The 26,226-nt window shown below is 47.7% G+C and overlaps 1 protein-coding gene across 3 annotated transcripts in view; it reads right to left on the minus strand.

Moving 5' to 3' along the window:
• Nucleotides 1-26,226, minus strand: part of STARD8 (StAR related lipid transfer domain containing 8) — a 74,807-nt gene that overhangs the window by 40,435 nt on the left and 8,146 nt on the right. The window contains exon 1 of one of the 3 annotated variants that reach the window (XM_083753051.1): nt 20,241-21,290. The exons of 1 other annotated variant lie outside the window; for it this stretch is intronic. In XM_083753051.1, the coding sequence (XP_083609177.1) occupies nt 20,241-20,385 (145 nt within the window). In that variant the 5' untranslated portion in view covers nt 20,386-21,290. Of the gene's footprint in view, nt 1-4,076; nt 4,338-20,240; nt 21,291-26,226 lie in introns of those variants that run through there. One more of the 3 variants, XM_083753053.1, reaches the window with a different exon arrangement.

A 26,226-nucleotide genomic window follows, 5' to 3' on the forward strand; every position in this document is an offset into this window, starting at 1 on the left:
CAGTCTCCACAGACCTTCATTCCTAGGAAAGTAACCCCTGGGAAAATCACAGGCATCCCAGAGTCTCTCACCACTCAGAGATTAGGGTTCCTATAGTTTAAGTCTACCAATTCCGCTTCTGTCCAGACTCTGTCCAGTTCCAGGTTGTCCAGCTATTTCATCAGATCAACTCCTTTAGGAGCATTGCCAAACAAGTCACATTCAAACGGGGTCTTGAGACTGGCGACCTCCCTCTCAGGGCAGAGCGAACAAGGAAACAAAGGTCTCCTTTACTTTGAAACTTCGGGAGCCCCAAGTGCCAGCAAGCGTGACTGTAAGCATACAGAGGTGACTTTCAGGGAGACACGGCGCAAGGAGGGTCATTGCAGCTCAATTATTAACTGGGCTGGAGGGGGGACCCCTGACTTTACTGGAATGCAGCCTCCCTCAACGGCCATGTTCCGGATGCCAGGGAATGTGCCGGAACTGTGCGCAAAGGTTAATGGATTCATACTCCATGCAAAACGTAGCCCTCCAAACTTGGGTCTCTGAGAGGGCTTTTTCCAAGCACTGTAGTACTATCCCCGCCTTGCTGCTAACCCAGTTCCCCTATTCTTGCCTCAAGGGGGAAAGAAGGGATTCCTTTGCTTTAATGACACAGGGAGAGCCCAGATCTGCTCTGTTTCTCAAGGGAAGGCACGGGGCGAGGCAGAAGTCGCCTCACGTTAGGCAAGTTACCCAATTGCCTTTCCTACAAATACTGAAATGCTGTGGTCCCTCGCTGGTGAGGAGAGCACTCTGTACGCCTGCAGGGGCACTGTTGATCATCTTTACCGATTCACACATGCCAGGACTTAGTCTGCTCAAGAAATAAAGGAGCTCCAATCCAGAACTCACTCTGGTGACCCTTAGCACCCTTTCCAAAGAAAGAAGAGATGGATTTGGGCCCTGGCCACCAATGTCTCTGACTGCCACAAAGAACAGGCAACGTGTGCCCTCATTCAACCCTCCAGAATGATATGTCCAAACGTCAGCGACAAGGAATTGCAACGGAAAATGGTTAATATGGATTATGTTGGCCTAATGTGCTCCTAAAGTAGCACTAAAGAGTTTAGGAGAAATATGATGGGGAGAGGGAAGACATTTACTAATCCTATTTATTTTGAAATCAATTCTTACTCCTTTGTTTATTTATTGCATCCCTATCTAATTCTTTTCCTCCAAGAAGCTCAAGGTGACATATACAGCTTCGTCTACTCATTTCACAACCACCCTGTGATGTAGATTAGACTGAGAGGCAGTCACTGGTCCAAGCTCACCCAGGGATCTTTATGGCCAGGCAGAGATTTGGTCTCCTAGGTCCCAGTCTGACACTAAACCATTAAATAACCATTGTCCGTTATAGTGCTGGGTACACACCCAGCCCTGCAAGGTGATCTCCTCCAGAGGCAATGTCACCTACTGCGGCCACTGCAATGCTTTTCCCAATTAGAGCTTCCTTTGAAATGTATTGGGGGGGGGATCTTTAAGGAAAGATCAGCAACAGCAGCCAAGTTTCCATAGGAGGCAGGTGCCCCATCGCCACCACTCGCGGGCTCTGCCCCTCCAAAGCCAAGCCCTGAGGAAGTGGGCAGCCCCCTCTCAACTAGGCAGGGCAGTGGAGAGGTCCAACAGACTAGGCCAGCGCTCCACAGGAGCTGACTGCACACTGGGGGATCTTTCCAGGAATTCCCCACAATGCACAGTGGTTCCTCAGCTAACCAGAAGCTGCGGAAGGCATATCCCCCAAAGCCAGGAATTATAGATGTAGGTGAAGCTCTTCCAAGCCAGCCTGGGGAAACAATTCCGGGGCTTCTTAAAAAACCCCAATTTGAAATCAGAGGAGAGTTTTCAAAGTCTGAAGGTTCTTCACTGGCTCAGATTGAAATCCAAGCCAGAGGAGAATTCTCTCATCACCAACAATCTTCAGGATTCAAGACCCTTCCTATTCCTAACACTCTCCCCCCACACAGAGCAATGGCAGGAGTAGCAGCAACATGCATGGAGAGCAGAAACAGACAAGCCTGAGCCAAGCCAAGTACTCTCCCCTCCTGCAGTTTCCAGCAACTGGTATTCAGAAGTATTGCTGCCTGTGACCTTGGAGGCAGAGCATAGCTATGGATAGCTCTCTCCTCCCTTAATTTGCCCAGTTTTCTTTTAAAACCACCTAGGTTGGTGGCCATCACTGCCCCTTGCAGGAGCAAGTTCCATAGTTTAACTACGCATTGCATAAAGAAGTCCTTTTCTCTGTCCTGAATCTTCCAACATTCGGCTCCATTGGATACTCACAAGTTCAAGTGTCCTGAGAGAGGAAGAGTTTATTTGTCTCTCTATTCACTTTCTTCATGCCATGCCTCACTGTATAAACTTATATCTTAATCACCTCTTTCTCGCCTTTTTATCTGAAATAAAAAGTCCCAAACACGGCAACTTTTCTTCGTAGGGGACTCTCTCTGTCCCTCCATATTTCAAGGACTTTCAAGATGACCGTCCTGTATTTGAAGAAGTCCTTTATTAGAACCTCTCCCCAACCCAAGATGAAGGAGCAGGGGCCTTGATCCTCCCCATCAATAGCTAGCACCTGAAAAGCAGACTGAGCAGGTCACCTCGCCCACCTGACCAGGTAAGGCCTTAAGGGGAAGGGGAGGAGAGTGTTTCGGGCAGAGGGGCTTGTCTTCCAAGCCTCAGGAAATGCACCAAATTATTCTGGCCCTCAGCAAGCGGGGACAAGCTCAGCCATCTCTGCCAATAAGTGAGAAGCTACAGAAAATACAGACATAACTATAGACAGATATTTGCATTTCCTTTTTTGGAGGAGGGAAATACTTCTAACAATCCATTATTCAATTCAGTACTAAATCTGGGGTTGTAGTCAGCCAAGACCCAATAAAATTAGGGATCCTAACTAAGTCACATCCATTAACTTCAATAGGTCTACTCTGAGCAGGACTAGCGCTGAATAGCACTCTGGGTTTCCATGTTTTCCCTGCCCATTACTCACAGTTTTCCATATGGATGGAAGAGAGCTCATAGGCCATGTGTTATTTTGGGGTACAACAGACCCAGAGGCCTGGAGACAGGGCGGGCTGTGAATTACGGTAAAATAAGAGTTGGACACGACTAAACGACTAAACAACAACAACAACATGAGAAATAAGTATCTGAATTTTCAGACTGAAACGCAGCACCTGCCAATGCAGTGGGCCCTGACGATTTCAACAAGAGTCGTTTGACAGTGGAATGGAAAACCTTGGAAGGTGGTGAACTCTCTCTGTTTTTTTGACAGGGGCTGGAGGGTCATCTTTTAGGGATTCTTTAGCTGTGAGTCCTGCATTGCAAGGGGCTGGACTACATGATCCTTGGGTAGACCTTCCACACTACAGTTCTATGATGAACTGTGTGTGTGTTTGATGCCGCCACTGACTTCTTTTGTGCCATGTGCACGGGTCAGGACCACACCTCCAGTGCAGCTCCCACTGGGGATCTCACCCACTCAGTTTGGCGGTAACTTACTAAAGGGCCCACCTGCTCAGCGCCCACCACTCCGAGAGGCTGGAAGGGAGCCATGCGCATGTTACTCGGTCTTTCCTGCATCACAAAATAAGCAAGACGCAACCCAAGAACTCCCATAATCACATAATACACACACACAGTGCTCCCGTAGCAAAAGACAAGGAAAAGCAGCAACGGAAGGAGCTCCTGCAACAGTTTAGAAAGGTTATGAAACGTTTGTACAAGCAGAGAAGTCCTCCCTTGCCATGCACCCAAACCAGTAACGTCTCCAAGGAGAGAACGGCCTCGGAATGGGACCCACACAGACACCATTTTTCTGTTCAGGCAGGTCAAGTCGATGAAGTGAAAACAGGATTGCCAGGTCATCATGTGAGCGTCAGGCGCTCCTCGGGGAAAGTTATGACTCTTCAGAGCCAGAAAGCGAAAGACCGAGGGGGGGGGAGAGAGACAGACAGACAGACAGACAGACAGACAGACAGACAGACAGACAGCTTCACCACTGAACTGACAGCATCGGAGAGCATTTTGCTGCAGTGACTATTTACCTCGAGTTGCCTTGCTCCATGTCCCGTGTTGAAAAACTGTGCCTGAGGTACCAGGAGAAAACTCCTTGGCTGTCAAAAATCCTTGGGAGATTCAGTCGCTTCTTCTGCTGGGGCAGGGCAAAGGCCGGAGGCAACATACCCCCAGAGTTATACTTACACACACACACAAACACACACACACACTTTGTTGCCAGCTCCAGAGCAGCAGCAGCCGAAGCAGCTGCTGCTCCTTGGCCGTTGTCAATTGCAAAAAAATGAGGGTTGCTCCAGGCACAGGTGGCCAAACTGCTGGAGCTGCCTCCTTGCGCCCGCCCCCTGAGGCTTCTGGCCAATCGCTGAAGCAACAGGAAAGCCTGCCAAACAGCTGGGCTTTCCCCTTAACCCTTGACAAAACCTCACAAAACAGTCACCGATTCCTTGCTAACGCAGAAGCCCGTAGGAGGGGTTGCAAATGAGCTTTGTGGGGAACAGGGATTCTTTCTTTCATCAGATTATCCACTGAAAGGGTCATCCAGACTGAATGAGGGGGAAATACGAGCCAGGAAAATGGTTGACGATGCTGTCATGTGCTGCCTTGCAGCAGGTTGGTCTAGATGACCCTTGGATCCCTTCCAACTCGACAATTCTATGGTTCTATGTGGACGCTGTCTTTGTGTGGGTTGTATATACCCACTGTGAATGGTCTATGTGTCTATTTATGTATGATGTGCGGTACTTTTCCGCTTAAAAAAAAATATTGAGGTGCCCATACTCCCATTTTGAGAAAAGTGCTAAAGGTTCCAGCAAAAAATGGCTGCCATGGGCAAGAAAAGTCTTGTACATACTCTATATGTGGTTTTAAGCATATCCCTTACATCTGGCTGAGAGGTTTTGGGGGAGCTCATGTCACCTCTGCCCACCACAGCGAGAAGAGTTAACTGTGGGTTTAAAAACAAGGATTCGTGTGATTCAAAGGAACATGATCCACTTTGGAGAGTTACATAAGGTAAAGGGCCTGACCGTTAGGTCCAGTCACGGATGACTCTGGGGTTGCGGTGCTCATCTCACTTTACTGGCCGAGGGAGCTGGTGTTTGTCCATAGACAGCTTCCGGGTCATGTGGCCAGCATGACTAAACTGCTTCTGGCGAACCAGAGCAGCGCACGGAAACACTGTTTACCTTCCTGCTGGAGTGGTACCTATTTATCTATTTGAACTTTGATGTGCTTTCAAACTGCTATGTTGGCAGGAGCTGGGACCAAGCAACAGGAGCTTACCTTGTCACGGGATTCGAACCGCCGACCTTCTGATCTGCAAGCCCTAGGCTCTGTGGTTTAGACCACAGATAAACAAGGATTCATGTGACTCAAAGGAACATGATCCACTTTGGAGAGTCACATTAGTACATGCCAAAATCTACCTTCCGTTTTCTTGAAATGTTTTCTTCCTCGGAGAACAAGTTTCTTCCTCAATTCTCAGGGTAATTGAGAATTTCTTGAGAACTCGAAGATTGTGGGGCTTTGTGGACTAAGGTGGTGCATCTGTCTGCACACGTTCCACTACCTCAGAAAGTGATGGATTCTCCTTCCTTGGAAAGGCTGAATGCGTGCATCTGTCAGGGAATCTTAAGCTGCAATCCCTGCATTGCAGGGGGTTCGACTGGATGACCCTTGGGGGTCCCTTCCAACCCTACAATTCTCTGATTCTATCTCTCATACTGAACAGCACCTTTGCTTGTCAGCCACCAGAGCACTGCCATTTTGGCTCCAAACAGGGGTGTCATTTGGGGGGCAGGGGGCAGTCCCCCCAATATTTTCAACTTTGTGACAATCCTCAAAAGGACACACCAGGGCGCCTTTCAGAAGGTGGTTGGTAGTGGGGGGGGTGGAATGGCGAGCCGAGTGTGCCTGGCCAGGTTGGGGATGCCCGTATGTGATGTCATGCCCCCCAATGTTGGGGGCAACTCAGCACATCTGGCCTGAAACAAGACACCCCTTCCCTCAGCTCCAGAACACCACCCTGCCCCTTTCTCAAAATACTTTAGTACCTGCCACAGGTACTGTGGGGGAGGCAGCGGCTAGGGAAGAGAGCTGCGGAAGCTGAGGGCGGTTGCTTTCCATCAAGCATCACCTTTGACTAGAAGCTGCACCAAGATCCTGGTGGACCACATCCAAGCATTTCCGCCTCTATTAATAAAAAAGGTGGCTGGGTTTTGCACACCCCTCCTGTCTTCAAATGTGTGGGCTGCGTTCCCTCTGGCACCCCTCTGCTTGGGGATGACAGATTTTCCACACCTCTGCAAACCTCCGGACTTCCTCAAGTCTGGCAGTGCATTTTGTCAAAGGGCAGGACCGTGTGGGCTATACAAGCTCCTTCCAACATCAGAAAGTTAGGCTATACCTAGAAACCTTATCCATCCAAGTTATGCATTTCCTACAATAAACAACTTTATTATTTTCTGAACTGCAAGCATCTGTGTGTGTAAGAAAGAGAGAGAGAGTCTACTCTCTCACCCAGATTTGCCAGCTCAAATGCTACCTAATGAAAAGTGTTAGTTAGTTTTGCCCCTGTTCCCCCATTACTCACGCCCCAACAATATGAAACCCATTATTCCCTCTAGGACTGAGAACACAACCATCCCTTCAACCCAACCCACTCTTAATCTGAAACATGTGCACAAGCCTGGATTCGAAGGTCCAGAAAGTGCAACGGCTTCGTGTGGGACCCTCTCGGTTTAATCACGCACACCCCAGAAAGACTTTGATCCCTGATGCCTCCCTTGCCAGCTCCACAGCTGTGTTTTCTCACCTGCCAAATGGCAAAGAGCAAGCCGAGAAACCTCCCAAGAGCATCATCCTATCCAACCATCACACGGGGCGGTTCCCTCTCCCAGATGACCTGTCGCACCAGCACTGACCAAAACGAAGCCATCAGCAAAAGTTACAAAGTATTTCAAAGCTCCTTGGTTTCTCCCCACCCAGTACATGGTTAGAAGGAAGCGCAGGGTCTTCACACAAGCCCATTTCGATGCTTCCCTCTTCAAAGCCGCACCGTCATTGAAACAACTCTAAGCCAACTTTTCCACCATAAAGTAGGGTACCCACAAAAAAGGCAAGTCAAAAAATATGGTACAGATTAAAGAGAAGACCTCAGAAAGCTGGACAGAGTAGGTTTCATCCACCAGTGCTCTTCTTATTTATCCCGTCGACAAGAGTTATAAACTGCTTATTCAACAAAAACCTTCAAGCCCCTCGCAAAACATGATGCACACTTTTCATGTGAAAATGCTGAAAAAACCAAAAGCTGACATAAGATTTCTCAATTTTCTCAAAATATTAATAAACTGTGTGAGGTTTAGAATCTAGTGGAAGAAGCTGTTGAACCAGCTAGTCTAGTGTTTTTGCTAAAGGTGACTAGTTAGGTCCTTGCCATTTACATGCCCAGAGAGTTACCTCTGTTGCCATAGAGAAAATTGGCTGGGTCTTTTCCCACCTCACCTGGCAGGATGCCAGCAGTCAAGAGGGAAAGGGGAGCTGTGTAAGAGTTGGTATGAGAGAGAAGTGGGGGGGGGGGGAGAGAGATGGATTGTGCTGCAAGCTGGAGACACAGAAGCTTTTCTTGTTCTGTGCTGGACTCGGAGCTTCCCTAGGAAATGAACGAGGCGGCAAAATCTATTGGGGTGTTAACTCTGTGAGCCTCTCCATCCTATGCTCAGGTTGGATGCATGGGTAAAGAAAACCATACACCCCAAGACACCACAGTCTCCTTTGTCCTTCCCCCTCCAAGGGAACCGAACCTTGGGGAAGCATGCAACATTATTTACAAGACGTCAAGTCCCTTTGAGCTCACTGCATTAGATGTGCACAGGATGGCACTGAGAGAGTCCACAAATTTCGCCACGTAAATATATACATATTGCTTCATTCCTGTGCTATAGGGGGGTCAGACTAGATGACACTTGGGGTCCCTCCCAGCTCTACATTTCAAGGATTCTGTGTCACATGTAATGCTGCTGGATGTGGTGAAACCCAACCAAGTCAATGAACTGAAAGCTCGGAAGTGAATTGAAAGGAGGCTCCCCACTACTGAAGTCTCCATAGGAAGCGAGAGGTGTCGGAAACTCTGCCACATGGTTGGCATGCTCAGGAACAACCTCTCTGTGTCAGTGGCTTCCTAACCATAACCCTGCATTGAGCTCAGCTGCTTAACAACAATGCAGCCACATCCTCTTCCTGCCTTGCCATCATCTCCTCCTCCTCCTCTGCCACTGGGCAAAAAAAAGCCACATCCAGCCCCCAGCATCCTCCTTGAACCCGTATTTCCAAACACCACAGAAAGTGGGGGCTCCTTAGGAACTGATCTCTCAAATGAAGCTTCAGTTCCTCCAACCGGATCCTTATGCTAAAGGTGAGCAGAGACGGGCGTTCCCAGAGAATGCGGGGGAAGGGGGCAGGGGCAGGGGGCTTCCTTAGTGGGTTGCGAGAGCCCCAGTTGTGTCTCCCCTTGGGAGGAAGTGGGAGGCTTGTGGGCCAAAGGGTTGTGGCGAAGGTGCTGGAATTGTCTGTGCAAATACATTTGAAAATAGCTGGCTTTGTTGCAACACAACCTAAATGGGCATTAAGCCTCACAGCCTGACCATCTGCAAGGCCCGCTTTCACCAGGGAGAGAAAGAGCAAAACGTGGAGTGACTTTGGGACAACTGTAATTCGACCTACCCCCCATCACCCCCCAACTACTGCCCCCACCCCCCAAAAAATGTGCTTGTGGGGGAGCCCAAACTAGATCAGGACTGGGCACTATTTCACTGTTTCCAACTAGGGGCCCCTAGATCAAGTAAAACAATAGGACTACTTAAATAATTGGCCAATCATGTCGGTTCTGACCCCCCCCCAATGTCCTGCCCCCCCCCAACAAAATTCTGGCTACACCCATGTTTCCATGACAGCTTGAATCTCACCCCCTCCCCAAAGCATACATGGATGGTGCACATATGTTTTTTCCCTATGAACTGTTGTGGGGAGGCAGCCTATTTACATCAGGAAAGTGGCAATGATGAAGCCCCTTTGAACCTAAACACAATGCCTTCCATCTGGAATAGGGGGAGCCACTTTTCTATTGGGGATGGTGAATGCTATAGATTCAGTAATGGGTCTCTGGGCATGTTCTTCCATAAAATAGAGTACCTTTCTTCAACTCTATTGGCAGAGAGTTCCGCAGGCCTGGGCTGGTGACACTAAAGGCTCGGCTTCTCATTGCTGTCACTTGAGCCTTGGGGAACAACCAGCGATGCTCCTGCAGATGATCTTGGCAACTGAGCCGGGACAGAAGGGTTCAGGCAGTCGCTACAGTATTCTTGTCCAGGGCTTTATAAACTAACACAAGGACCTTGAGCCAGGCTCAGTAGTAGACGGGCAGCCGGTGCTGCTGTTTTAAGAATGGTGTCCCATGTTCTTGGCCAGATGCCCCCATCAGCAGCCTGGCTGCTTCATTCTGCCCCAGCTGGAGCTTCTGGACCAGGCCCAAGCGCAGCCCCACGCAGAGTGCATTGCATTAATGTCATTGACACAAGTCGTTTTAACATTAAACACATAGAATTAGAAGGGACCACGAGCGTCATCTAGTCCAACCCCCTGCAATGCAGGAATTTTTCACCCACTATGGGTCTTGAACCCACAACTCTGAGAATAAGAGTCTCATGTTTTACTGACTGAGCTACCTGTGGACAAGCCCCTTGTAGCCACTGGACTTACTACTACTACTACTGCATTTGTACACCGCCCTATTCACCAAGGAACTCAAGGTGGTGTATGTGTTTCTCTATCTCCTCATTTAATTCCCACAACAAACCTTCAAAGTTGGTTGGGCTGTGAGACAGCAACTGGCCCCCAAAGTCACACCCAGACAGCTTTGTGGCTAGGTGAGGATTAGATCCTTCATCTCTTCCAGGTGTGACACTTTAACCACTACGCCACACTGGCTTAACGGGCATTTTACGGGCGCCATGAGACCTACGGCAGGCTTCGCCCGCCTGGTGCTTCTCTTTGGACTACAACTCCCATCAGCCCCCAGACAAAACATCTGGAGTGTGGCGGGTCAGGGAGGGCTGACGCTGACCCTTGACTCCATTCTTCTGTATTCCAGAGGGGAAACAGTGGGAGTCAGTGAGGCTTTCAAGACTTTTCCTTTCCTCTCCTCGTCCAAACAAGTAACCAAAGAACTTGGGGGTTGGAAGCAGGAAATATTTCCCAGGCCCTAAACGTACAAAACTGAATGAGGCGCTGGAGAGGCAGCCAGCCAGAATGACCGAGGGCGAAACACTCTCGCTTCTATCTCTGCCCTGAAGGAGACCAACCGCTGGGGGTGCTCCTGGCAGGAGGGACTGGGAGGAGGCCCACATGCCAACAGCTTGCCTCAGCCAGCCTGATGAATGGGCAGCATTGAGCCGGGCCCACGTGCAGGGGGGTATTAATAGCTCATAACACAGCGGTGGGGAACGGCAACCGACATCACCGCCCAGGCGAGTGTGTGACACAACACAGGGAGAGGGAGGTCAGCCGATACAAGGCTGGGGCCCTTTTTCACAGAGGCGGAAGTGGGGGTTCAAAACTAGGAGACAAGAATCTACTGCTTCTTGTACAGTGGTACCTCAGGTTACAGATGCTTTAGGTTACAGACTCTGCTAACCCAGAAATAGTATCTCGGGTTAAGAACTTTGCTTCAGGATGAAAACAGAAATTGCGCGGTGGAAGCGGGAGGTCCCATTAGCTAAAGTGTTACCTCAGGTTAAGAACAGTTTCTGGTTAAGAATGGACCTCCAGAACGAATTAAGTTCTTAACCCGAGGTACCACTGTACAATGAACTTGCCTCCACACTAGCTAGCTTGCATCACAGCTTCCTGTGTGCAGCCACCGCCTCAGCCTGAACCACCCCCCTGACTGTCATCAACTCATCTTATCATGGAAGGGACCCAAGGGTCATCTAGTCCAACCCCTGCAATTCAAGGAGTGCAGCTGAAGGATCCCTTTTGATACGGAAAGGGGGGGGGCATGTCTTCTTTACCTTCTTCTTCGCTACAATATATCCATTTATTCCAATTGTCAATGTCAAAAGGGACTAAAATCTATAAAATTCATAGAAAATCAGCGTGCCAGTTTGCTCAATTACTCTAGGACTCCATCACACCTCCCCTGTCCAGCATAATCCCTCAAGCAAGGTGTCAAGACCCTAATCCTTTCAAATTGCTCTGATCAGCCTTTCCTCCAGACAATGTCAGGTGGCAGACTATGCATATTTGGGACTATTGTTTTCTCATCCCCAGGAAGTGTTTATCTGTGCATATCTCCAGCTCTGCATATTCCCCCCTCCCTCCTCCTTATGTTAATCCGGTGTAGCTCTGCATATTCCCCCCTCCCTCCTCCATATGTTAATCTGTGTAACCCAACCTCCCTTTAATATATTCATGATGTAATCTGTGTAACCAAACCTCTCTTTAATGTATTCATGACGTGTTTTGCACTGTATTCTGGGACATGGAGGGAGTTTCAAAAACTCATGTCACCCCTTTCTCACGGTTCAATCTCGCCTTGAACCTGTTGCGCAATAAACTTGGATCTTCTGCAGTTTGCTCCTGTCTCCGGCTGAGCTCATTTTCCTCCGCAGGGACCCACGGACTTAGTCCGATGAGCTGGGTGGCAGAGCAGCCTCGCACCCAGATTTTTGCCGTAACAGTTGGCGCCCAACGTGGGGCATGCGGTTCTCCCGCGTTGCTGACCGGGGGCCCCGAAATCTTCAGCCGGCACCAGGCCATTTTGCCTGGGAAGATCCTTTGGACCCCCGGCCATCTTCCGGGCGGTAATCAAAAGCCCCAGGAGTTCAGCCGGGGAGCAAAGAGGGATCCAGCCGGCTTATTCATCCTGGGATCATCATAGAAGACACGTGAGTATAAGAGAAAGGAAAAACCCAGTGCACTGGTGGGAAAGGGGTGGAAATCTCCTGGCAACTGAATTCTCTGCCCTCCTCTCTATCGCTCCTTCTCGCCTGTCTCTTGGTCCAATTGGTGAGAGAGACCGTGGACTGCTGCTCGACCCAAAAGGGGGGTTCTGAGCTCTATCTCTTTCTCTATATTTCTCCAGCCAGCCGCACCAATTGGGAGCCCGAAAGTAAGACGGAGAGACCCGACTTGAAAGATAGCCGACTCTCCGCAACGGGTATCCCAGTTGAAAGCAAGGGGTTGGAGTTCTTTTTCCGAACTTCCCGAGCGTCCTTGCTAGGGGGCAGGAAGTGGTCTTGCTTTCTATCCAATCCCAGCCGCACTGGTCGGTGCCACGTAACACGTGTATCGTGCGTGAGCCCGCTTCCAAAAGCAAGGGGGATTTTCGGTTCGAAACTCTATCCAGGGATCACCCGATCTGGCACCGCACGGCGCGGGCGTTCAGTAGGGCCCCTTTTCCTGAGATTGACGATAGGTAGGAGGTTGCCAGGAGGGATAGCCCATGAGGAATTGGGCGGGATCGGCAGAGTGGAAAAGGACCCCAGGTTATTGACTAAGGAAATAGGAAGGAATACCGGATAGCTAGAGCTCTTTAAAAACCCTCTAAGGAAGTTGCCAAGCGACTAAAGACCCCTCTTTACTATAAATCCCGTATTAAGTATATCAATCTCCTAGATATACCAATCCTTATCGCCCTTTCTCTTCCCTCTTTCTGTCTAGACACGCGTAAAACATAAAATGGGTACCCAGGCTTCCAAACGCGAGCGGGCTCACTCTGGGAAGAAGGCTTCTAGAAAGCCATCTCAGTCTCAGAAGGACCCTGACTCTCCTCTCCAATTTGTCATCACGTATTGGAAGACGATTCCTGACCACAAATTATTATTGAAGCAAAATTAGAGAACCTCTGTTCTGAAATCTGGCCCACCAGCACCGCCTCCGCCAAGCCCGAATTGCGTTGGCCGGCTGGTTAACTGGTGGTGTTTGAAGAGGCAAGGAAGCTCTTAAAACCTTGTGGGACCTTCCTACTAATTTCACTTAATGAAGCTAAAGGAAGCAGCCCAACTCCTTGCAATAACCAACTAAAGGATGAGAGTATATATGTTTACATGTTGTCTGTTATGTGTGTTGTGTGTTAATACATATATGAGAATATGTGTGTTTACATGTTGTCTGTTATGTGTGTTGTCTGTTCCTTCTGTCTCTGACAGACTGCCTTTCTTAAGCGCGCATAGTTTAAACTGCAAGCTTGCTTCAAAATTTTAAATTTAAGGAAGCTATGCTGGACCGTATCAGTCCTAAATAAGACAAAATGAGAATGAAGGGTGCAAATGTTTACCCCACCTCTTGCTTTGCCGCAACTTTTCAGATCGTGAGTCTACAGTCTATTTTGGAATGTGAATGTTTCTAATGTGAATTAGATGTTTCTGCTGCAAAAGCGTAGGTGAGCACAACTGCTCTCTCAAGCTAAAATGCAGTGTATTTATTTCATGAAGCACATGCCTATGAAAGTATGGTCTTCCTTCTAAGAAAATATCTGAGTCCAGTTTTAACTTTGATTTGGTTGGACAGAAGAGTTATTGTAAGGCTCCTGATATCAGGCCTCTTTTCTTAGAAAATGCCCCCCCCCCCTGTTTCATTCTGTCTCTTTCAGGGTTTTTTTTCTTTCCTCTTCTTCTGTGCCAGGTAAATTTACTTCCGAGTAAGCTTCCTTTAAAGGAAACTGCAAAAGGGGGGGGGGGGCATAGATTAGGTTTACTATTCCTCTGCAAATTCAGATTAGGCTTACTATTCCTCTGCAAATTCAGGAAAAATTGTCACTTTTGTATTCCCTTTAAATCAAATCTATGGCTGTTTTAACTATGCTTTATAAGAGATCCTCTCCCTATCTTAAGAAAATGTTCACTTCAATCTTTCTTTAAAGATCATTTGTCTAGGAACTTGCACTCTAAGGAACTTGCACGTCTAAGGAAGTAAACTCAAACTAATCTCAAGATCTGCTAAAGGGTTCTGTATAAAGTTGGGAATTTTTATTTTCCTCTTCCCTAGTACATGATAGGAGCATTGATTGTGCTCTCTTCCCCAGTAGTGCCTGTGTACATAAGTATGTGTGTGTAGTACAAATCTTGCTGTGAACCCTTTATTTTGGAGGGTTGGACTAGATGACCCCAGGGTCCCTTTCGACTCTCCCAATTTGTGGCTGTGTGGAAGGACATGTGTCCGCAAGCATTGCAGGGTAATTCTTAAATTCTGGTGTGGTGATGGAGTTGAAATTCAGCCTAGCTTTGCTCTTTAGTTTTAAAAGGTGAGAGGTGAAGCTGTGATGTTTTGAAGCACAACTGGTAATATCAAGCATTTCAGTGATTACAGTGTTTATCATTTTGTCTACTATTTAAAATCAGACTTCAAAGTCAATTCAAAGTTTCAACACATACAAATACATATGGGCCTTGACCAATCCTGTAAATAAAGGGGCAGGAAAATTTTGTCTGCAAATGGTAAGGCCGAAATAACTTAGAATGTTAAAAAAAAAAAAAATCCTACGAATTGACTCTGGCCATTTTTTCCCATATATAAGGGCGCGGCATTGTTCCACGAATGGCCAGAGGGATATTAGCCCTTTCCTGTACATAAAGGAAGCAGTCGCTTTGCTTGGGCTGAAATTGCTAGCTTTTGTTGGTGAATACTTCAATTGCTGAGTTTCCCTTTTTTGTTTTAAATCTAACCCTCTTTTAAAATCTACTCCTTACCCTTCCCTTATTCAAATTCTAATTTTGCCGAAAGATGCAACATTTCAATAGTATAAAAGATTTGCTGAGACATGAACTCCACACATGCACAGAGACTAGATCAGCTAAAAAAAAAAAAAAAAAGATAGGAAAAGAAGAGAGAGGAAGGAGGGGGAACTGTAGGGGGGGGAGAGGAGGTTTATGTAAAACTTGGAACCATTGAGAGAAATCACCCTTAATGTGTCTCAAGTTTGAAATCTTAACATGTCAAATTCTTTTCACAGGTAAATATCAAAGCATTCCACCCCTCAATGGGATTTAAGTCACAGACTTTGTTTGTGTGCATTTTAGGAACAGCATTTCCTGACAGGCTTCTCACATGAAATAATTTTCCCTTTTAACAGGATATGTGAACCCCGATAACAAAGTGTTTGTCCCTTTTTCCTCCCACAACAACTTTCTTTCTGTTCTGTGAAATCCCTGCTGTATTAGTGACTTCCATCCCTTTGTGTCTTTGACACTTTTAAAGTTATAAATAATCTGTTTCCATTTATTTAATCCATTTTTCCATGATGTCTATGAAATTAATCGAAGCATAACCAAACATTGTTTGTGGAATGGTATTTGTTTACCTTTTGCCTGAGCATTTCTTATTAATTCTGTCATTTGGCTGTTCAAGGTACTTGCACAAAGTTACATTGCCATTAAGTCATTTTCCAGTATTTTGCTATTAACACTCTAGCCGATGTTGTCACATCAAGAAACACTCTTTTATTTTCATTGTTACTTCAGATTTCTTAAAATTCTGTGTCTTAGCATTTATTTATTTTGGTTCCTCATAGGTCATTGTGTGTGTGTGTTTGTGTGTGTGTTTTATTATTATTTTAACTGTGTCTTTTAAGTCCACCCTGTCCTTACAGGATATCACTTCTACAAGTGTGTTACTACAGATCCAATGAAAAGCTTCGCTACCACGAGACTTATTACCTGCAACAACAACAGATACCAAAGTTTTCAAAGTGGCCACAGCAATTTCTTTCAAAGGGGAAGTGGGGCTGACAAAGAGGGGAGGAGTTGAATTGCAAGGACAATTTTGACTTTATATTCAACTGATATTTAATTAGTTTGTTGTGTATTATGTGTTATTATGTAGGAATGTTGAAATGTGTTTGACAGTGTTATTTCCACAAAGGGAGGAATTTTTGTGTGTGTGTGTGTAATTGTCTTATGTTTAATGTATACTGCCTTATTCCTTATACCCCAATGGAGGATTTTCATACATTTTATGCTTTCTAATGGATCAGGCTATTGTGTAGTTCAATGTTTAGATAACCACATTTCGCTGTCCCACCTGGCACACTGCCAACCTTCCCTACCCATTTTAAAAGGTGTTAAAACTCGCTTTACCAAGGAGAAGCTTCAGGAAGGTGTATATGCCTTGATTTAGCAGGAATGATCCCTTATAGAGTTAAATTGACTTATTTGGACAAGTGCCCCTTTTAAGAATGGTTTTCTTTTAACAGATTGGTTTGAAGAGTTAAGAACCATGGGGCAAGATAAATTCAAATTGGACCCAGTGCGAATTGGGCATGTGTATCCAGGCTGCAATTAGCTTTTGGTCCTTTAAGTGCAAGTGAGCAACTTCCCATGACTGCAAGACCAGAGCCTCTAAAATAAAACCCCATAGAAAGGCCAAGGTAAAGACATTTCCCTCAGGACGTGTCCAAACCTGCCAGCTGTGATGGGTGCCAGGCAACATGGCTAATATGAAAGCCCTAAGTGGATTCACCAGGGATTGCCACTACTGTGACACGTGAGACCACAGAAGAGCTACCTTGACACCTGAGAACACAAAATGGCGGGGGGCAAAGCAAACTGCATTTTTTTCCAGTCAATAGTGGACCTTCCTGCTAAACGTAAAGCATAGACCACTACTGAACAAAATACAACAGGTGTTCCTTTATGCGATATCCTATATCCAGCTATCTGCACTACTATACTTGCAAATGACCTTAAGAGGCATGGCTTGCAAGTCCCCTTCAGGTTTGCACAAACCCACACATCTAGTACGATAGATACAAAGTTATTATTTAGTGCATATCTATATAACATAAACATACATTGTATTGGTCCGTGTTGCTCCCTCCTTTGTTGCCCTGCTCAACCCACCTCCTTTTCCATTAGGGCCTATTCCCACTCACACGGCACCCCTACCTTCACCGAGATTTAGGGTGCGGAGAAAAGATTTGCAAGTTCTTACAGAACTTTAATGCAAATCTATCTCCGAATGGGGGACTGATACGGAAAGGGGGGGGGCATGTCTTCTTTACCTTCTTCTTCGCTACAATATATCCATTTATTCCAATTGTCAATGTCAAAAGGGACTAAAATCTATAAAATTCATAGAAAATCAGCGTGCCAGTTTGCTCAATTACTCTAGGACTCCATCACACCTCCCCTGTCCAGCATAATCCCTCAAGCAAGGTGTCAAGACCCTAATCCTTTCAAATTGCTCTGATCAGCCTTTCCTCCAGACAATGTCAGGTGGCAGACTATGCATATTTGGGACTATTGTTTTCTCATCCCCAGGAAGTGTTTATCTGTGCATATCTCCAGCTCTGCATATTCCCCCCTCCCTCCTCCTTATGTTAATCCGGTGTAGCTCTGCATATTCCCCCCTCCCTCCTCCATATGTTAATCTGTGTAACCCAACCTCCCTTTAATATATTCATGATGTAATCTGTGTAACCAAACCTCTCTTTAATGTATTCATGACGTGTTTTGCACTGTATTCTGGGACATGGAGGGAGTTTCAAAAACTCATGTCACCCCTTTCTCACGGTTCAATCTCGCCTTGAACCTGTTGCGCAATAAACTTGGATCTTCTGCAGTTTGCTCCTGTCTCCGGCTGAGCTCATTTTCCTCCGCAGGGACCCACGGACTTAGTCCGATGAGCTGGGTGGCAGAGCAGCCTCGCACCCAGATTTTTGCCGTAACACTTTATTCCGGGCTAATCCATACGTTCAGGAGTTTAAAGGAGCCCCCTCACTTTACAGGCAGGAGTCACTGGGAAAGGAAAGCAGGGTGAGACATAGAATAAAAGCAGGGCCCTCCCAGAGCTTTCAGCTTTTCTTTTGTGCAGAAAAATGCCAGCACCTGCAGTTTTAACCCTGTGCCTTTTGGTAAGATGCATTTAAAAACAAGCAAACAAAAACTATGCCTCATTGTAGCACAGGAAGCAGGCATTTTTACTGAAACAATGGTCTCTGAAAAAGGCTACAATTCAAGCAATTGGTGGCGGGGGGGGAGCCAAGTCTTCTCCCTGGGGTCTTCTATGTGTGGCAGAAGGTTAACATTTAAACAAGCTTAAATTTGTTGTCTGTTAAAGGTTGCTGGGAATTAGTGAGATATTTGTAAATTACAGCGCCCAGATTTCTTTGAGGAAAAAGACTGTGTAGGCGGTTCTAAGACAGAGGCACAGAATCATAGAATTATAGCGTAGGAAGGGACCACGAGGGTCATCTATTCCAATCCCCTGCAATGGAGGAATCTTTTGCCCAACGTGGGTCTCGAACCCACAAGCCTGAGTCTCATGCTCTACCAAGTGAGTTATCAGGGACCCAGGCTTCCCCCATATGATGCATTTATTCAGCACTCACCCTAGTTTGCTCGCAGAAAGTTGGCAGAAAGTGAGAGACAGATTATATCCGGTCTTTACTGAGCATTGATTGAGGGGTGTGGTTTCCATGGCCATAAGCAGTTTGGGGCAGCAGGCTGGCAAACTCCTTCATTTGGGGAAGTTCTGCCAGGGAGTTTATTAGGGCTTCCCCCTTGAAGAGATGACTCAGGCATCATAGGCGTAAGAACTGGCACAAATCCCGGTTAGAAGCTGGCATGTGATGTCGTTCTTACGCGTTGGGCTTCTCCTACAGGGACATCTGCAGCGAGAGCTCCTGGCCCGAGGAAGATTAATCCCACTTTACCATTCACACAGAGGTTTCAGAGGAGCTGAAGGAAATGTAATTCATACCAGGGGTGCAGCTTCTTCACATATGGGGTGGCGGCCAACTTAGGTTTGTCCTAAACTGCAAAGCTGCCTGTGACCCTGAGGTCCTCCCTTCTAGAACAGCCACTCTCTCCACACCCAACTTATTGAACCTCATTGCAGGGGGTTGGTCTAGATGTCCCTTGCGGTCCCTTCAAGCTCTACAATCCTATGATTCTATGTCAGTTCCCAGGGCTATGACACCATTAGGGGACCTGCTCCACCTCAAACCTCTCCTCTGCATGCAGATTCAGAAGCCTGCCTTATACTGGATCTGACCTTTGGTCCATCCAGCTTTCTATGCCAACAGGCATTGGCTTTCCAGGAACCTCTTCCTGGGAGATGGAACAGAATGGAATGGAAGGTACTGCTTCGGAATTCAGATGGTTGTGTTTTTTTAATACTCTCTGTGTTCATAGATAAAAACTTCCAGCTGCCTGCAAGTAACTGGGAGTTGGCTTCCGGCCTCTCTCCCTGAGCTGCTGGCTTTCACCTTGCGGGGAGCTGTTTCAGCAGCCAAGCATTCCCCAAGGTGGCTTCTGTCTGAAGTCCTTACTCAACAGCCTCTGCTGCCTGGAGAACTGTGTCCCACCTACCAGCCAGCTCTCTATAAAGAGGCACCCTGGTCCCCTTGACCATAAAAAGTCAGTGCGGTGTACTAGTTAGAGCCTTGGACCAGGAGCCAGGAGACCAAGGTTCAAATCCCCACACTTATCCATGAAGCTCACTAGGTGACCTTGGGCCAGAGGCAGATTTAGGGGAGTGTGACTGGTTTGCCCACACCGGGCTTGCAGAGCCAAGAGGGTGCCTCAGTGGACACCAAAACAATGACTTAGAAGGGAAGGCAAGAGGCAGGATGTGGATGAATGTTGGCATCGCACAGGGCACCGCTGAAAATTGAAAACCCAAAGTCCGCCACTGCTTGGACAAGTCAGTTTCTTAGTCTAACCTACCTCACAGGGTTGTTGTGAGGATTAAACGAGGTGGGGGAGAACCACGTAGGCCGCCTCGAGATCCTTGGAGGTAGGGGTGCCAACTTGAATAAAATAAATGGGGGGGGCAGGTGAGCCCCGCCCCCGCATAATCAATCACATGACTCGGGGCAGGCTCATCCTTTGAATGGCAATGCCCGTCAACTTGGGAGGAGGGGGCTGGACGCTTTAAAAAAATGGGGAGGGGGACCGAAGGGACCTCGGACCCTAGGAGTTGGCTCCTATGCTTGGAGAACAGAAGGTGGGAGAGACATGCAAGAAATCATTAGGAAATGCAAGAAAGCAAATAAACTCAAATTAAAGTAAGTACCTGTAAAAGCAATAGAGCAAGTAAATCAGTCCAGCCGCGTAAAGCGGGACCAAAGACAGAGCAGCGATAAAGCAGAGGCTGAAAGGGGCCGAATCCCGGACCGCGAGCGGGCGGGTGCTTACCTGGCTTCCCCCGGGACCCTCCACCACCCCCGACGCCTGCTTTGCGCGCCCGCAGCAGCCGCGAGAAGGAACGCCCGCAGGTCCTGCCTCCGCCGCCGGACAGGGCGCGCCGTCGGGAGCCTCTCGCTGCGCCCGGCCGCTCCATCCTCCGTCTGAGCCTTTGCGCCGCCTAGGCGAGGCAGATCCAGGGCCGGGCAGGCTCCTCCTCGACGACCACGCCCTCGCCGGGAAAGCGGAACCCGCTGGGGCTCCCCCGGGCTCGGAAGGGAGAGGAAAGGCACCCCGGTAGGGACGGGGCAACTCCGCTTTCAAGGCTCTTCCTCCCACGACCGGGCGCCAAAGACACCAGCAAGGCGCCACGTCGGGGAATCCTGCTTCGAAGAGCCTTCTCGGAAACGCCACTAGGGGGCAGCCCTGGCCCCTTTCCGAGCATCTGCCCAGCTGCTCCGTGGATGGCAGGGTTGCCGTCCAACAGGTGAGGCCAGACAGGGAGGGGGGCGCTTAGGCCACTTCCAGACTGATGCTGCTTTGCAGGTACGAAATGCGTCGCAGAACTCCCATGATGTCCTGGCTGCCTTTCGTTGCTGTCCATGCAAGCCTCCTTTGAAAACTGCTCAGGAAACTTCAGTTGGTCAAACGGCAGCGCTGAGACATTTCACATGGCACTAAACCGCTGCCATCTGGTTGCAGCTCCTTCGCCTTCCTGCTTCTCCCCAGGCTCAGTGAAGTGCTGTTCTCTCTGCCTTTAAAGCTCTGAATGGCCCTGGGTCCGTTTGCTCCCAAACCATCCCAGTAAGACCTGCACCAGCATTTGGTACTTCCAGGAGGCTGGCGGAGAGCCTTGCCATCCTTTGCCTTCCCTGGCATTTGCCTCTTGCTGCTGTCAGCCTCCTGTGGAGTACATCTGCGGGAGGCAGCTGAATGTCCTCTAGCATGGAAAGAAGACCCATCTCTGAACTGTGTTTAAGCCAGGCTCCTAGTGTGCCGCCAGACCAGTGCCAGAAACTTTATTAGCGATTAACACTTGTTTTGCATTGTATTTATATACTTAAACCTATATAGTTTTGTTTTTGCAATAGTGTTTGCCGGATTTTTGAACTTACTAATACTCTGTAGTTCCAATGTTTTGAATTTTGCTGTAAGCTGTTTTGTGGGAATGCAGCATATACTGTAAGTAAACGTCATCCATCCATCCATCCTCTGCTCAGGAGGGCCAATTGCACAACCGGTTCAGGCAATGAAAAGAAGAGGTGGGGTTTTCATGATGGTGGGGCCACCACCACTGAGGCCCTGGACCTGCCACTTTGGCCCAGTCTCCTTTCTCTTGACTTTTCTTTCCACAGGCTTTTAATATTTAGCTGTGCTGCTATTTAAAAAATAAATATTTCCATTGCTGCTTTTACAATTGTTGGCTTTAATCTGTTGGCTCTTAGTATGCAGGCTGTTGTTTCTCATCTGTGCATGGTTGGAAGCTGCTCTAAGTTGCTGTTACTAGACCAGCAGGATGAAGTGGTTAGAGCATCAGGCTAGGACAGAGGGGACCCAGCTTCAAATTCCTATTTGGGTTACTTTGGGCCAGTTACTCTTCCTCAGCCAACCTACCTTACAGGGCTGTTGTGAGTGCCAAATGGGAGAAGAGGCAAAACTTCAGGCATGCTGGTCTATGTTCAGTCTGTGTTCTTTGCGGGAGTGGTACATGTTCACCAATACACATCTGCAAGGATAATTGCGATGTGGGGGGAGGCACTAATGGGGAAGGGTTGGCATGAAAGAGGGATGCTTCACCCGCCCACCCCTCACACACTTCACTTTCTCCCAATGCCATTCCCACCTCAACAAGAGCCACTTTTAGTTTCAGAGCATGGTTTTAAAAATGGTGATGGTAGAGGGAGAGTATTTATAGGCGAGAAGGGATGGGCTTGGAAAGGGTTAAGTCCTGCCTGCCCCTCTCTCCTGCCTTGCACACCAAAACTTCCTCTTAATCCTCAAGAGGATGTTTGGAGCCTGCAGTGGATTTCCTGCCTTGCTTAGGACTCTGGAAGCTATTTTCCAAAGTGCTGAACAACAAGAAGATTGGAGCTGGTTTGTGCTGCCTTTTTTTGGGGGGGGGAGCTTTTCTTCCTTCAGGGGAGGGTTAACTCATGTGACAAGTACAGCACCTGAGCCAGGAAACCCCAGGAGACCTCAGGGCCAACCCAAACTGCCACCTTCTTACAGTTCCTCCTCCTCCAGGGATTGTGAATGTGCTGCAAAGGCGATCCCTGCGTCCACATGGTACACAGATGATCCAGTTGTGTGTATTTCACAGTCGTGGACAAAATCTGTTTTCATGATTTTGTAGCGGGGGAGCAAAGCCGTCCAGTACCAGGAAGATTAAATTAGAATTCCTCCAATGGTGGAGAAGGAGATTCCATTAAAAACCTAAGAAGACCCCTTGCTGGATCAGGCCAAAGGGGGGATCCATCTAGTCCAGCATCCTCTTCTCACAGTGTCAGCCAGATTTCCCAAAGCGAAATTTCCAAGCAGGACCTGAGCATAAGAGCAACACTCTCCCCTCCTGTAGTTTCCAGTAACCCTCACCCTAGGTTGCAGCAGGTTAGACTAGATGAGCTCTGGTGTCTCTTCCAGCCCTAACACTTTATAATTCTATGGTATTCACTGCCTCTGAGTGAGGAATGCTAAGTTTTCTTGCCTTCCCCTCCCTGCTTGCAGAAGCTCTATAAATCAACCCAGGCACAAATGTTCCATGCGTATAATTCATACCCGTTGCAAAATGTGGGCAGAGTTGGTATGGCTAGAGAATGTGAGGCGCTTTTGACATCTGCCTGCGGTCCAGATTTTGAATGCATGCCCCTCCGCAAACCATCAAGGGTCGCTGTGCTCAAAGCTTCTGCCGGGATGCTCAAGCAAGGAGGCCTTCCTAGAGCTGGATGACTATTCTGGGGCCGGAAATCATCGCTGGGGGGGGGGGGGCAGGGAGGGCTTCAGAGGCGAGTGGAAACTTTCACAGCTGGGGAAGGCATGAAAATTCAGACTCTCCCAAGAGGAGAAGAAAGGAGATGTTGTGTAACTGTCTGACTGCACTTCTTATTTCAACGCAAGAGTTTTCCTGTAACCGCACCCTGGAAAGTTTGAAGTTTAAGTCACACATTTTAAAAAGCTTGCATTTTATTTTTACGGTCATGCGGAGTCCCGTGACGTATCCCTGCCTTGTGAATTTGTTCATATCAAGATGGCCAAAGACCTTTCCGAAACTTAGGTGGGAAATCCAAGTGCTCCTATATCTCCGCCAGACGCTGATCGAGGCAGGACCCAATCCACCATGGAGCAGAATGAACTTTGACCTTTTAAGTTGGACTTATTCCAGACAGTTTCCTGTGGGCCGCAGCCCAAATGCCCATGTACGCGCACTCACAGATTCACCACTTCAACATGCCACATAGTAAGGTAAAGGTAAAGGACCCCTGGACGGTTAAGTCCAGTCAAAGGTGACTATGGGGTTGCAGCACTCATCTCGCTTTCAGGCCGAGGGAGCCGGCATTTGTCCACAGACAGCTTTCTGGGTCATGTGGCCAGCATGACTAAACCACTTCAGGTGCAACAGAACACTGACGGAAGCCAGAGTGCATGGAAATGCCGTTTACCTTCCTGCCGCAGTGTTACCTAATTATCTACTTGTACTGGTGTGCTTTCGAACTGCTAGGTTGGCAGGAGCTGGGACAGAGCAATGGGAGCTCATTACATATCGCATCGTGGGGATGCGAACTGCCTTCTGATCGGCACGCCCAAGAGGCTCAGTGGTTTAGACCACAGATCCACCCGTGTCCCTATGCTTCATAGTAAGGCCACGTCTGACAACTACAGTAACTCTGAAAAACGCTAGTTGACTTAAAACTTCCTGAAAGAATTCCTCTGGAAAGGGTCCTCTGGAAATTTTCTCCTTTTCTTGAGTTCAACCATTAGTCCACTTGTCTTAGGATTGTCCACACTGATTGGCAAGTCCTCCAGGATTTCTGATGGGGAACTTTCCCAGCCCTCTTTGTGGGGAGGAAGTAATGGCCACCAACCTTGGTGGCTTTAAAAGAAGATTAGACAAATTTATGGAAGAGAAGGCTATCTTGATAGCTACTGGCCATAATGACTTTGCTCTGCCTCCACAACTGGAGCCAGAAATGCTTCTGAATATCCGTTGCTGGAAACCACAGGAGGGGAGAGGCCTCTTGTTGTCATGTCCTCCTTGCTGGTTTCCCACAGGCAACTGTTCAGCCACTGTGAGAACAGGATGCTGGATTAGATGGGCCATCGGCCTGATCCAGCAGCCTCTTCTGATGTTCTTATGGATAGGAACCACATGCACTGCTTCTGGGTTCCATGATGGAAGAAAGATGAGAGACAAATGTAATACTATTCACAAACCAGAGAGCCTCTGGTGTATTTTTATTAGGAAGGGACCTTGGTTGCTTTATACAATGAAAGGAACTTTTGCCACTGCCCTTCACCACCTCCAGCGCTATCTAATGTAAGCTCTTGTGGAGAAGGATCAAAAAGCAAACGGTCCTGATGTGGTTCCCTTCAGCTCCCAAAGGTGCAATGATATCACAGAAGACAGAGTGTGGTGAGGACTGATAAGAGGGAAACTGCAAAGAGCTTTGGGGAGACAAGAAGCAGCCAAGATTTGAAAGCGATACCCTGGAAGATGAGGAAAAACCAGCCACTGATTTCCCCTTCGCCATCAGAACTCAAAGAAACTCTGTAGAGTCTCTTAGCTCCTAAATGCAAAACTCTCCAAGTTGTCCAATATAGGCAGGATGGAGCCCCACTGCACCCCCAGCTATAGCCCAGAGTCAGTAGGACAGAAAGTCCAGATCTAAATAGTCAAGCTTGGGACAGATCCTGTAAACCTTGTCCAGACACAGTAGGGAAAAGCTGTCTAGCCAAGATTGGGGTGTTGGTGGGTTTTTTTGCTTTTCTTGAGGTCAGACGAGACTGGTGCTGGAAGGTTTATTTTCAGCAAGGATGCCGGGCGTGAAGCACCCCAGAATGACTCAGAGGCAGAGATCACAAGTTTGACTGCAGAAATGAACCAAGACGGGAGATTCCCTCTGATCACTCTGTTTGTGTGTGAGAGTATTTGCAAACCAAATTAGTTTTAGTTTTTATTTTCAATTCCAGTAAATTGCTGAGCTTTTCAGTACACAGCAAGAAAGAACCACTTCCTTATCATCGAATCACGGAACAGTAAGTTGGAAGGGATCCCAAGGGTCATCTAGTCCAACCCCCACCTCCTGAGCCTCACCTATCAATCATTTAAGGGGGCCCAGTCTCTCTTCCAAACCCTTTGTCAGATTGCACTTTGTTGTCTGTGATTGTAATAATAACAAATAAATGAGACCTCTACGTCTCACTTTCATGGAGCAATTAAACAGGCCACAATGAACGCCCCCACATACAGAATGCTCACACATAATAGATTTAATATTTTTTGTGTGTATCTGAAAGCCAGACTTTGGAACTGGTCTGTTCCCCCCAACAAAACTATTAACAGCATTCTGCTGTCATCTGTGTCCACAGAGTTGCAGTGGTAAAATGTCAAAGATGTATGTAGTGCTTTTTATCCTGGGGGTACGCAGGGGTGCGTATACCCCTAAAATTTTTGTGAATCTTTGTACTTGTGTCCATTTACTGTATCTATTTTTCCCGATTTGAACTATAAAATGGTGATTTCCTGGAGTCAAAATGAAGGTACCCCTGAACATTTTTTTAGATGTGTGGCTGTGTGTGTGCTTCTGTGTGACCAACCTGGTGTCCTGGAGGTATCATTGAACAACAATTCCCCCCTCATCCCTGGCCATTGACCATTCCTGGCTGGGGCCTGTTGGGAGTCTAAAAAACACATGGAAAGCACCTTGTTGTCACCCCCAGCCAAAGGTTGTTTCAAAGGTCCAAGCAGATACATTACCTCCCCTCCTCAGGAGCATAGGAAGGG

Source organism: Podarcis gaigeae (assembly GCF_964106915.1).
Source record: "Podarcis gaigeae genome assembly, chromosome: 8".
NCBI classification, from domain to species: Eukaryota; Metazoa; Chordata; class Lepidosauria; order Squamata; family Lacertidae; genus Podarcis; species Podarcis gaigeae.